Below are 13127 nucleotides of genomic sequence, written 5' to 3'. Positions count from 1 at the left end.
AAAGGAGCAGAATGGAAAAGGTGGTTCTATGGAGAAGCCTGCCTGCAAGGAACTCTATTTTAGGTAAGAGAACACAGACAACCCTCAGTAATCTGGTAAGGACAGATCAAGTAAATAAACACACAGATCTCTGGATCTCTGATTTTCTGCCCATGACTGCCATTGGTGAAACCTAATCAGAGACTGGATGGCAAGGGAACCCATTGATGTAGTCCATCATATCAGTCAGCCTCTGAACAAAGATGGGGAGTAGATCCAAAGGGACATATGAAAGATACCCAACACCTCAATACACCCTCACATCACACCTGGCACAGAGGAGGTATTGAATGATTGAATGAAGCTAGATAGCAAACAGAAACCTAACTTGCTGGTTTAACTAATTCATGCTAACAAGTTAGGACCTTACCTCGTAACAGTGGGGTCCAATCAGAGCATTTTAAGCACAGGAGAAACATATCAGAGTTGCATTTTAGAGACAACTTTATCAAGAATAAACTGAAGCCTTGTAGCAGAGGTACCAGGTAAAAAGCTGTTATAGAAAAGATGTTCTAAGGAAGAGGAAACAAATAAAAGATGGGCTTTAGAACATTAAGGAGTTGAAGTTGTCAGGAGATGCAGGACATATTGTGATTGAGTGACTGGCAGGAAATAAATAAAGGACACAAAAAGGGGGTATAGGATGAAGAGTAAAGATGCCTGCATTTCTCAATGACCTCTTGGGTGTGGTGGATCTGTGAGAAACCTGGGTTCGGCACCCAGTTTGTTATAGGTGTCTGGAGCTCAAGAGACACCTGGATGGGAAAAAGGGATTGAACCAGATCTGACAAATGAGACAAAGACACTGTACACTTCCTGTTAGTTGTGTTTCCTGGAGTGGGGGAGGGGCAGGAAAGTGTGTAAGGTCAGCGTGGGTTAAGTTCTATGGCAGTTGAGAAGAGCAGTGAGCCAGAGACTAGGATGGAAAGAAGGAAAGGACATACCATGGCCTTCCACAGTATTTACAGTTCCAGCATCCTGGGTTACCCAACATACAGGGTGAGGAAGCCTTTTCTACAAAAGGCTAGGTAGTGGTGGGGTCCTTTTGCCTGAAGCAGTTTGTGTATGGCATAGGGGAGATGTCAGGGAGAAGAGGCAAAGTTAACTCCATCTTTTTTTTTTTTAAACTGGGAACAGGTTAAAAAGGAATATATTTTCAAAGTTGTGGGAAGCTCTGGAACCAGAAGAGAAAAAGACCCTGAAGTGTGGGTGGGGAAGAGTTCCTGCCCAGTAGAAGACCTATGGCTTATTTTTTCTGTGAGTGGAGATGGAGATGCTTGAGACAACATTCCTTTCATGATGTCCTCCTCCCTTTCCCATCACAGCCAATTCTCCCCTACTGCATGCACCGCTTCTCTTCTCTGTCACCATACCAGCGACAGCTTCTGGAAAAGACCCAAAGCTACATTCGCATGTTCTGTGCTGGCCTCTTGGGCTTCATCTTTGTCCTGCTGCTGTCCTTGTCCTCTTTACATTGGGTGAAGTTCATGGTATTGAAAGACAAGAAGACACTCTTTGCAGGGCTCTGGACAGTGTGTCACCATGATCTCTGCTGGAGCCATGTGCCAAAGGCACCCTGTGAGTGCCTTCCAAATCCTAGAGCCCCCTCCTTTGGTACATTTGCTCAGATCCTCCATAGCACCCCTCTCTCCCTTTGTCCTTCCCACAACCCTGCTCCTCCTTTTCTCCCCTCATTCACAAGCATGTAAGGACAACTCCTCCAAACAGGGCAAATTTACCCAGGTTTGTTTGGACTAGACTTCCCCAATGACCTAAAAACCACAACTCCTTAATTATTGGAAGCTAATGCCTAGCAACCCTGTGCTTTTTATTAGCTTTGCACTCACAACTTCCTAGGAAAAAGGAAATTAGTCATTTGCACCTTAATATGAAAGTTACCTCATAATGTGCCTCTCAAGGGTATAGTTATAATTTCAACTTGTCACTCATTGTGGAATACATTTCTTTCCTTGTTAAAGGAATTCCACATGTCAATGAGGAGATGGAAAGAGGGTCCTTACTGGTGCCTGTGAAGCCACCCACTTGGGTGGCTCCTTACTCTGACTATATTACATATTAAGACACACCCTAATTCTGTCCTCCTCTGTCCCTCAGTACCTTTCCTAGAACCTATCTACCCTTATTTAAGGGCAGGTCACCTCTGCTCCAGCCAAACCTCTCCTTTTCCACTTTTTCTGGCAGACTACCTCCAATTCTCCAGGGCCTTCTTCCTCATCTCTGCCCTCATCACCCTCACTATTATTATGTGGCTCAGCATCTCTCTCATCAAAGGGCCAGGAGACAAAACCTACATAGATCTGGGCATATCCATCTTCTCTTTCATCTCAGGTACACAGTGATGTTGGAAAAAGTTTGTCCCTGGAGTCCTCGTATTTCTTCCCATTCTGTGCCATTTCCCCTTATTTTACGAAGTCATTACCTCCCTCACATGAACACTGCTATCATAGGACAGTGTCTCTTCTCAAAGGGAAGAAAGCTTTCAATAAGCTTTTACTCCCCATGGGGCTATTAACTCTTAAGGGGGGGACCCTGAGGAGATTATGTTTAACCCAATGGACACACCTCTAGGAGATGTTATCTGATGGATGAGTAGAGGGGATATCATAGGCTAGAGGCCCTTCTGGCACCCAGAAAATTACTATGCAGCTAACTAGATATCTGTTCTATTGGTCTTATCTACAGGCTCCACCTTGACAACCTTATTCTAGTCAAAGCAGAAGCCTTTGCTCTCCCATCTTGGTTCATTGCCAACTGGGTCTTCCCATGACCACTGCCATGGGTAATAGGCCTCCAACACATAACTGAGATGGTTTGGATGACAAGGAAGTACAAAGAGGGGGAAGAGGGTGGATTGGGTGGGAGAACAGAAGGAGAATTATGATGGGTAGTGATAGCTTTCATTCTGATCCCAGGCACCTGCCTACTCCTCTGCCTCATCTTGTTCCTGATGCAAGTGAAGTTGTACAGTAGGAACGTCTTGAAGCCCCATTTCCTATTAGTCTACCGCCTCAATTGGTGGAGCAGTATCTTCTACATGATAGCTGGTGAGTTAATGCTCCTGTAAACAGTGAAGGCACCAAGAAGACATTTTTACGTGGTTGGTCCCATCTCTCTCTCTCTTTTGCTTTCTTTTGGTTTGGCACATTAGAATCTCATAATTTGGAAGGGCTCTAAAAGAGTTATTTCCATGTCAATGAACAATTCTTAAGAGCAAGTCCTTCCAATTTATCTAAAACATTTTTTTTTCTATAATGATGCCTGTCCCTACACAGATAGGAGCAAGATTCAGGAAGTAGAGAAAGAAGGCATAGACATTAACAGAGTTAATTCATAGTTCTTCTGTCCTTCCAGAAGATGGTTCTAAAATCCTCCTCTCCTTTTATCATATCAAATAACCTCTCCATCTTTATGAATCTCCAAAATAAAACTTCAACATATGATATATGTTCCTCTGAAATATTACCAGTATAAAGCAGAGTGGTAATATAGGAGTTTTGCCTTTATAACACTTCTCCTTTCATCCTTCTAAGCCATATACTTGTTTTTATTCATTCATTAACAGTGGTCTCCAAACCATTGCATCACACACCCTATTAGTAAAACACTTCTCAGCAAGCATTCCAAAAGACCTATGGTTATTTATAAAATATGTACATGTATTAAATCATTAATATATTCATTACATTATAAAATACAATTTTTTAAAAGATTTTATTTATTTATTTGACAGAGAGAGATCACAAGTAGGCAGAGAGGCAGTCAGAGAGAGGAGGGGGAAGCAGGCTCCCCGCTGAGCAGAGAGCCCGATGCGGGACTCGATCTCAGGACCCTGAGATCATGACCTGAGCCGAAGGCAGAGGCTTAACCCACTGAGCCACCCAGGCGCCCCTTTTTATTTTTTTTTTTAAGATTTTATTTATTTATTTTACAGAGAGAGATCACAAGTAGAGAGGCAGGCAGAGAGAAAGAGATAGAGGGAAGCAGATAAAATACAATTTTAAATTAAAAAATAAGGGGTGCCTGGGTGGCTCAGTGGGTTAAAGCCTCTGCCTTCGGCTCAGGTCATGATCCCAGGGTCCTGGGATCGAGCCCTGCATCGGGCTGTCTGCTCCGTGGAGAGCCTGCTTCCTCCTCTCTCTCTCTGCCTGCCTCTCTGCTTACTTGTGATCTCTGTCTGTCAAATAAATAAATAAAATCTTTTTTAAAAATTTTAAATATAAAATTTATTTTTTTAATTTAAATTATGTAAAAAATAAAATTTTTACAAAAATTTTAGAACTGAAAACAAAATTTGCTAAAAATACAAAAAGACACTACTGTTTTTTTCCCATGCCCCAATGAATTGGCTTGTATACCCTTGGGAAATATTGTTCTACAGAAAAGCTGGGATCAATGCTTTGAATCCCAGGTCCCTAAAGATAATGAAAAGGATATTCAGAAATGTATCGTAAGTCAAATTCTATTATAATTAAGCCAGTGTATCAGGGATGTTTCATGACTTAAGATTTTATCTATTACTAATCCACAGTGCTGACCCTGACTTTTCTTTTTCTCTAGGGTTCCTCTCTGGACTCAATTATATAAGTTCCCGAGTTACCCCTCCAGATCAAAATCTCCTTGTGATCCCTATTTCAAGAACAAGGATAGGAAGTGTAGCCACAGTACAGCTGGGGCTAACTGAAACAAATGTAGGTGCTTCTACACAGATGAGCCAGGTACTAGAAAGACAGTCAGGTTCAGTGTTACAATCAAAGGTCCATAGAACGGGGACTCAAACAGAGGTAGGGACCCAGACAGAGCCAGTGACAGAGAAAAAGACAGTAGCCCAAAAAGTGCTAGGAACTCAGACCCAATCAGAGGTTTGGGCTGAGTCAAGGACCCAGACAGAGCCAGAGATAGGAAATGAATCAGTAATAAGAGATGCGTTGACAGAGTTCACTACTGAGATAGAATCAATTGACGCAGTAGAGCCAAGACCTGAGGTGGAGATAATTGGGAGTGTGACTGGTGATATTCTAAGCAGTAGCCTTGAGGGTAATGGAAACAGAATGACCCAAGTCAAGGATTGTGAGGACAGAGAGTCAGCTGAGAAAAATAAGGATAAGACAAAAAATTAATCTTAGATATAAGGTGGTGAGAGCAGAGATATTAAAAACAGAAAGGTTTCCCTTTAGGCTTAATGATATATTTGTTGGATCTGTAAGCAGTGTGGTGGGAGTATCAGAAGTAATTCTGAGGCAACAATAGAACCCTCTGTGAAACCCCCCTGGATTACACCTCCTTCACTGAGCAAGTTGATAGTAGGGGTGAACCATACAAATCATTTGGATGGTTTAGGGAAAAGCCACCAATAATTTAAGGATCATAAGGACAGCAAATGCAAAGCTTATTAAAGGAAGTTTCCATGTTAGTGCTGTGTGCTGTGACTGGGAGAGGCTGGCAAGAGATGACACACCCAGGCCAACAATCCTTTCCCGATTTCCATGACCCCATGATGGAACCTCTCAGCATGTTTGAAAGAGCTTCCAACTTGGAAATTCAAACTCTTTTTTGGCCCTTAGTTCCCTAATTCATTAGGCTGACTTTGGGCAAACATTTAACTTTCTTGGGTCCAACATTCTTCATTATCCAGGTAGGCTCTGAGATTTCCTCTAGTGCTATCTATGGCCACGAATGATAAGCAGTGAAGTTACTCCTGTTGGCTCAGACAACCCTGGATTATTTTAGCAGGTAACTCTGTGTAGTCAGAGGAACAAAATTCAGTTATCTACCTCAAAGGCTACTTTTGGCAACTCACTTCTTATTTTTTTTTATTTAGACATCTCATTTAAAAATACGGGTGAATCTCACTGTTTTCAATTGTTTAGAAGTAGAAAGGAAGAGAAAAAATAAAGGCAAAAGAGCCCCGACTCTCTGACAGAAGTGTACCATATAGACTGAAGGAATTTCATTGAGGCCTTAAAGAGTTTCGCAGAAAGGACTGTGGCCTTTGAAACCGGAAGTTAGTTTTTTGATTGGAAATATTAATTGTTCACCATGAGAACCCACTCTTAACTCCCTAAACAGTTCACTATTTTACTATTGCTGGCTGCCTGTGCCTCTAGCTTGTTAATCAAATTTTCTGACCCTTAATTTTGTCACCTTTAAAAGTGACTTCAATAAATGATATCATCTCCATTCCACATATTTGACTTTCCGGAATGTTAGATAAGGAACCAGAAGAGAGAAGATGATGGTCAAGGCAGGAAGCATGAAAAAGATATTCTTCCCAGCAAATATGAATTAACAGATGTCTGCCTTAAAGTACAAATTCTCTAATGGGATAGTTAAGATTTTTGTCATACTTCAATTTGTATTACCTGTATCAGTCAGATAATTGCATAACTAAATACAACTAAGCAGATGCTTTGATAAGTGAGAGAAGAGAAAGAAGAAACTTTGCAAAGTGAAGGTCTAACGGGAGGGAGAATTTTGAGATCTTTCAGTGAGGACAAAGGGGCTGACTACCTGGGAGGGCAGGCGTACTGAAAAAGTAAGAAGAAATGTGGGAGATTGATAAAGACAAATGTCACCTCCACTACAATTTTGTCTCAAACAATAAAAGTACCTGAAGTTTGGCTGCTCTGGAAAAGCGTATCCTCCATTTCCTTGTATGTATACTTGTCTTCCCATGCATCACCCATCCATCCAAAAATTGTGGAAGATTTATTGAACATTAACAGGGAGTTCACTGCATAGAGGGGGATAGAGATAATAAGAGTAAAAGGCAAAAAAGAGGTTGCAGGAATTCTAGTAGTACACAAAAGAGCTCAATTCGGTCTAGGGGCTTAATGGAAAGCTACTTGAATTGGTAAAACATGAATGAGCTCAGTCTTGAAAAAGAAAAATGATAACATAGGATTTCATGTAGGAGAAGAATCACTGAAGCAAGGCTTTAGTATGAGGTTGACTTTCTCAAAGATTCTGGAAACAGAATAACATTACAGCAACACAATAACTTTAAATTATATTTCAGTAAACTTGTTCTTTCAAATTTACGTAAAAAGCAAAAACATTTTTGCTTTTTTTTCAGCCATTTTTGTTCCTTGGACTGTAGCTTTTTGTCACAAATCCTTGGCTTTCCTTCCTCTCTTTCCTTTTGTCTCCTTTCACTTTTTGCTGTCCTACTCTTTTTTGGAGCAATATCCATTTCTTCCCCCTCCCCTCCATTTTCTTACATAGAAATTTCACCACTCTTCAAACTTTATACCCAACATCACCTCTGGGTTTCATGATGGAGACCCAAGGGCTCAGCGAATTATTTGAAAGCACTGTGTTTAAAACTCTAGGTTTTAGAAAAGCTCCGTCCCTTGTCCCCTCATATTAGAGGAAGCGTTTATTTCATTCCCTCAGTTACAATTGCTCTTTGCAGTGTTTTGAAAAGCTGTCCTATAAATTCCCCTTCTAAGAGTAGATGAAAAGATGCAATATATTAAATTGTGATGCTTTTCCTTCTTGTCCTTCTGTGGTGGGCAATTGCTAGAACTCTTCCACTCTTAGAGGAGGTATCTGTTCCACCGCTCTTCTGTTGAGACCCCCAGGCCTTCATGGGAGGCTAAGCTAGCTCCAAGGGCCTGCCTTTGCCCTAGTGTCTTATGTAGAGGCCGTACTCATGCGTCGTTCCAGAGTGTCAGAGGTTCCATCCCCCTCCTCTACCTCGCCATGCTAACTTACTATCAGAATGAATAAGATTCTAGTTTTATGGATGAATAAAAAGGCAGTATAATCAACACTCAAAAATTAACAGCTTATTTAAAAATTATCACTATATCCAGTAGAAAAGGTAACAAAGTTTATAACACTAGGAAAAAAAAGTTTATAACATTAGAGAAGAAGAAAAGACATAAGAATAAACACAAATGTGGAAGATCTCTGTGAAGAAATCTAGAACTTTCCTGTAAGAACAGAAAAGCTATTTAAATAGTAATATACCACCTAATTAGTCACATTGCAGCCTCCTTCATAGCTAGCGATGATCATGTTACATATTAGTGGCCAACAAGACACCAGAGCAAGTATGCTGCGGAGTTACAGAGATTATGTATTACTCTACAGACACTCGGGGTGCTGCTCCCAGCTTTTTCATTTTGCCTTAAATGCTGTTGTAATGGCTAGAGCTGCAGCAGTCATCTTAGAAACACAAAGCAACAAGCATGAAGTCAAGAGCCAACATCTGAAGACGGCATAGCAAAAATGCAGAAAAATGCTCAAGTCCTTAATGACATTGTTGAGCAGGTGAAACAATGCCGAGAATGACCTCCTTCTGGAATTCTTGTTCTGTGAGAAAAATAAAGCTTTACTTTTAAAAACAGTGTTAATTGAGTTTGCTATTCCAGGAAGCTATATACTTTTCTAGCAAGTACAAAGTGTGACTACTACAAAATGTAAATATAAAATCAGATGGCGGAAGAGAAGGAAAATACTACTACTGATTTAATTGTTCTCCTAATAGATGTTTAGACCCATCTACAGGAAATGAGAATTAAAGGGTTTTTTTTTAAAAGATTTTTTATTTATTTGTCAGAGATCACAAGCAGGCAGAGAGGCAGGCAGAGAGAGAGGAGGAAGCAGGCTCCCCACTAAGCAGAGATCCGGTTGCAGGGCTCAATCCCAGGACCCTGAGATCATGACCTGAGCCAAAGGCAGAGGCTTTAACCCACTGAGCCACTCAGGCACCCCAGAATTAAAGGTTTATATAAAGTTATCAATATAATTGTATTCAATAGAAAAATGCAAACTTTCCAACTTATCAGAAGAAATATAAACACAAAGTGAAGGAAAGACAAACCACACTTTGAAGAAAATTAAGTCTATAGAATCTGAAAATGATATACTCAGAAACCTAATATAACTCATTAATGAATGTGAACAGTTAATATTTAACTAATAAAAGAACTATGGGGCGCCTGGGTGGCTCAGTGGGTTAAGCCGCTGCCTTCGGCTCAGGTCATGATCTCAGGGTCCTGGGATCGAGTCCCACATCAGGCTCTCTGCTCAGCGGGGAGCCTGCTTCCTCCTCTCTCTCTCTCTCTGTCTGTCTCTCTGCCTACTTGTGATCTCTCTCTGTCAAATAAATAAATAAAATCTTAAAAATAAAATAAAATAAAAGAACTATGTGTTTCAGATTGGACCACAAAACAAACTCTTGACTGTTAAAATACAAAACGCATCCCCCAAACAAAGGGATTCAGAGGATTTTAAAATAGGAGGATTGAACAATGAACATCTTGAAACCAAAATTCAGAAAATAATACTATTTATAGTTGCTCAAAGAAAAATGAAGTACTTAGGCATAAACCTAACAAAACAGATCTGTATGCTGAAAATTACAAGACACTGATAAAAAGAAATCAGTCAGAATCTAAATAAATGGGGAGACATACCACATTCGTAGATTAGGAGACAACATAGTAACAATGCTCATTCTCCCCAGATTATTTGTAGATTTAAGGTAATTCCTATCAGAACCCAGGAGGGATTTTTGCTGACATAGATAAGCTTATTCTAAAATTTATATGGAAAGTCACAGGGTTTAGAAAACCTAAAACCAGTAAAAGAAAAAGTAGGAGAAATCACTGTATTAAGGCTTATTTATAGACTATATAAAAAAAACAATGTAGTATTGGTGGAGGAATAGATACAGAGATCAGTGAAACAGAATAGAGATCATATAAATATACCCAACTAAAGCACAAAGACAATTCAGTGGACAAAAGATAGCCTTTTCAAGAAATGGTGCTGGAGTAATTATACATCCCATAGCTAAAAATATGAATGTCAACCTAAACCACAGACGTTATCCAAAAACGAACTCAAAATAGATCATGGACTTAAATGCAGAGTTCTTAGATATGATACTAAAAGCATCAATAAAAGGGAAAAGTTGATTAATTGGATCCCAAGAAAATTGAAAACTTTGACTCTGTGAAAAGCCCTATTAAGAAGAAAAACATGCAAGAAAAAAGAAAAACATGCTGCAGAGGACTGGGAGAACATAGCTGCAAGCCACGTATCTGACAAAGGACCCGTATCTATAATATAGAACTCTCAAAACTTGGGGTGCCTGGGTGGCTCAGTGGGTTAAGCCTCTGCCTTCGGCTTGGGTCATGATCTCAGGGTCCTGGAATCAAGTCCCGCATCAGGCTCTCTGCTCAGCAGGGAGCCTGCTTCCCCCTCTCTCTCTGCCTGCCTCTCTGCCTACTTGTGATTTCTCTCTGTCAAATAAACAAAATCTTTTTAAAAAGCCTTTAAAACTCAACAACTAAAAAAGAATCCACACGAATGAAACAATGCCATTAACAAATGGACAAGATATATGAACAGGCATTTTACCATACAGGATATGCAGGCAGCAAATAAGCACATGAAAAGATACTCAACATTGGGCCTCCTGGGTGGCTCAGACAGTTAAGCGTCTGCCTTCAGCTCAGGTCATGATCGCAGGGTCCTAGGATCCAGCCCCTCATCAGGCTCTCTGTTCAGTGGGGAGCCTGCTTCTCCCTCTCCCACTCCCCCTCCTTATGTTCCCTCTCTGACTGTGTCTCTCTCTGTCAAATAAATAAGATCTTTAAAAAAGAGAGATATTCAGCATCATTAGACATTAGAAAAAAGTTAAAAACCACAGTAATATATTACTGCACACATGTATAACATGGCTAACATAAAACATAGTAATATTCCCAAATGCTACTGAGAATGAAAGAAACCAGATCCCATATATATTGCTGGTGCGTAGATAAAGTGGTACCACCATTCTGGAAAATAGTTTGGTAGTTTCTTATAAAAATAAACATACAATTACCATATGATCTAGCAATTGCGATCTAGGACTCTTATCCTAAAGAAATGAAATCTTATATTCACACAAAAAACATGCACATGAATGGTTGTAGTAGCTTTTGTTCATAATAGCCCCAAACTGGAAGAAATGCAAAAGTGAACAGTTAAGCTGTGGTCTATAAATACTATGGACTATTGGTCTATAAATACTATGGACTATTGCTCAGCAGTAAAAAGGAAAAAAAAAACTATTGATTTAGATGGTTCTCAAGGGAATTATGAAAAAAAAAAAAACCCAGAGGTAACATACTGCATGATTCCACTTACATAAAATTCTTGAAACGACAATATTTTAGAGATGGGGAAAAAATTGGTGGTTGCCGCAGGTTAGGGATGAGTGGGGGGAGCAGGGTGAAAAGGTGTTGTGGCTGTTAAAAGACACAGAGGGGATCGTTATGTTGATGGCACTGTTTTGTAAATTGACTATGGTAATGAATACATGAACCTAACCCCATGATAAAATTGAATAGAACTAAATACAATAAAGTTTCTAGAAGAAAACATAAAATAACATCCCTATGACATCAGAATAGGCAAAGATTTCTTAAACAGGAAACACACAAAAATAACACTAATCGTAAAAGAAAAGTGGATACACTGGATTTCATTAAAATTAAGAATTTCGATTCATCAAAAAATATCCCTAAGAAGGTAAAAAGCCAAGGCAATTCAGGAATCATTTGGATTTCATTTTCTGTGAGCCCTCTGTAATTATATAGATTGTCTTTTCACTTTCTTGATGGTACTGTTTGCACCACAAAAGTTGTTAATCTTGATTAACCCAACTTATTTTTCTCTTTTTAAAGATAATTTCTTTGAGAGAAAGAGAGTGCACACGTGAGTGGGGGAGAGGCAGAAGGAGAGAGAGAATCCCAAGCAGACCCCACACAGAGTGTGGAGCCTAATGGGGGGCTCAATCCCATAACTCATGAGATCATAACCTGAGCCCAAACAAGAGTCTCATGCCCAATTGACTGAGCCACTCAGGCACCCCCAATTTATTTTCCCTCATATCACTTGTGGTTTTGGTGTCATATTAGAGAAACCATTACTTAACTCAAGATATCAAAGAGTTACTCCTATGTTTTCTTCTCAGCAGTTTATATGTTTACGTCCTACATTTAGGTCTATGATCCATTTTGAGTTAATTTTTTTGTATGGTATAAAGGTACAAGTTTATTTCTGAAGAAACCCTGATAGATTTTTCTTTTAAGATTTTATTTATTTGACAGACAGAGATCACAAGTAGGCAGAGAGGCAGACAGAGAGCGAGAGGGGGGAAGCAGTCTCCCCGCTGAGCAGAGAGCCTGATGTGGGACCCTGTCCCAGGACCCTGAGAGCATGACCTGAGCGGAAGGCAGAGGCTTTAATCCACTGAGCCACCCAGGCACCCCGAAACCCTGATAGATTGACAGATACGTCTATCTTTCTGCCAATGTCACACTCTTTTGATTACTATAGCTTTGGAGTAAGATCTGAAATTAGAAACTGTGGGGCCTCCAATTTTGTTCTTCTTTTTCAAGGTGGCTGTTCTAGATACCCTATTTCTATATGAGTTTTAGAATCAATTTGTACATTTCTGCAAAAAAAAGAAAACTGTTTTTTTCTCGTTGTTGTTAAAGATTGCATTGAATCTCTAGATCAATTTGGCATAATTGCCATCTAAACCCATGAGCCTGGGATGTCCTTCCATTTACTTAGATTTTCTTAATTTCTTTCTTTTTATAGTTTTCAGCTTACAAGCATTGCACTTCTTTCATTAAATTTAGACCTAAGTATTTTATTCTTTTTGATGCTATTGTAAATGGAATTGTGTCCATTAATTTCATTTTGGAGCCCAAGATATATTACTAAGAAGAGCTAATAATTCGTTGCAGTCAGTCTAGCACAAGTTTCTGGATGCATATTTAGTTATCTCTGGATCAGATTTTGTTTTTATAGATCAGTTTAAAAATACAAGTTAATATTCCATTACAGTGAAAAGGGCATTGCCCTAGAAGTTAGGCAATTGCAATTCTAGTGCCAACTCTGCTGTTGGTTACTTAGAGAACAAGCAAGTCAGTTTACTCTGTGGAGCTGCAGTTTCTCCTTTTATAAAATGAGGGACTGTGGGGCGCCTGGGTGGCTCAGTCATTAGGTGTCTGCTTTCAGCTCAGTCATGATCCTAGGGTCCTAGGATCAAGTGCCGC

The 13127-nt window shown here is 39.7% G+C and overlaps 1 protein-coding gene across 1 annotated transcript; it reads left to right on the top strand.

The window, feature by feature from the left end:
* The first annotated feature begins 946 nt into the window (after positions 1-946).
* Positions 947-6690, top strand: LOC116589909 (transmembrane protein 202-like). Its single transcript, XM_032341645.1, has 5 exons — positions 947-1038; positions 1365-1617; positions 2242-2388; positions 2973-3104; positions 4618-6690. The coding sequence occupies exons 1-5, from the start codon at positions 961-963 to the stop codon at positions 5175-5177; spliced, it is 1170 nt and encodes a 389-aa protein (XP_032197536.1). The 5' UTR covers positions 947-960; the 3' UTR covers positions 5178-6690.
* The last annotated feature ends 6437 nt before the right edge of the window (positions 6691-13127 follow it).

The sequence above is a fragment of the Mustela erminea genome, chromosome 5, assembly GCF_009829155.1.
Source record: "Mustela erminea isolate mMusErm1 chromosome 5, mMusErm1.Pri, whole genome shotgun sequence".
In the NCBI taxonomy this organism is placed as follows: Eukaryota; Metazoa; Chordata; class Mammalia; order Carnivora; family Mustelidae; genus Mustela; species Mustela erminea.
The sequence above is the reverse complement of the archived record's forward strand: the minus strand, read 5'-3'. Positions and strand labels throughout refer to the sequence as shown.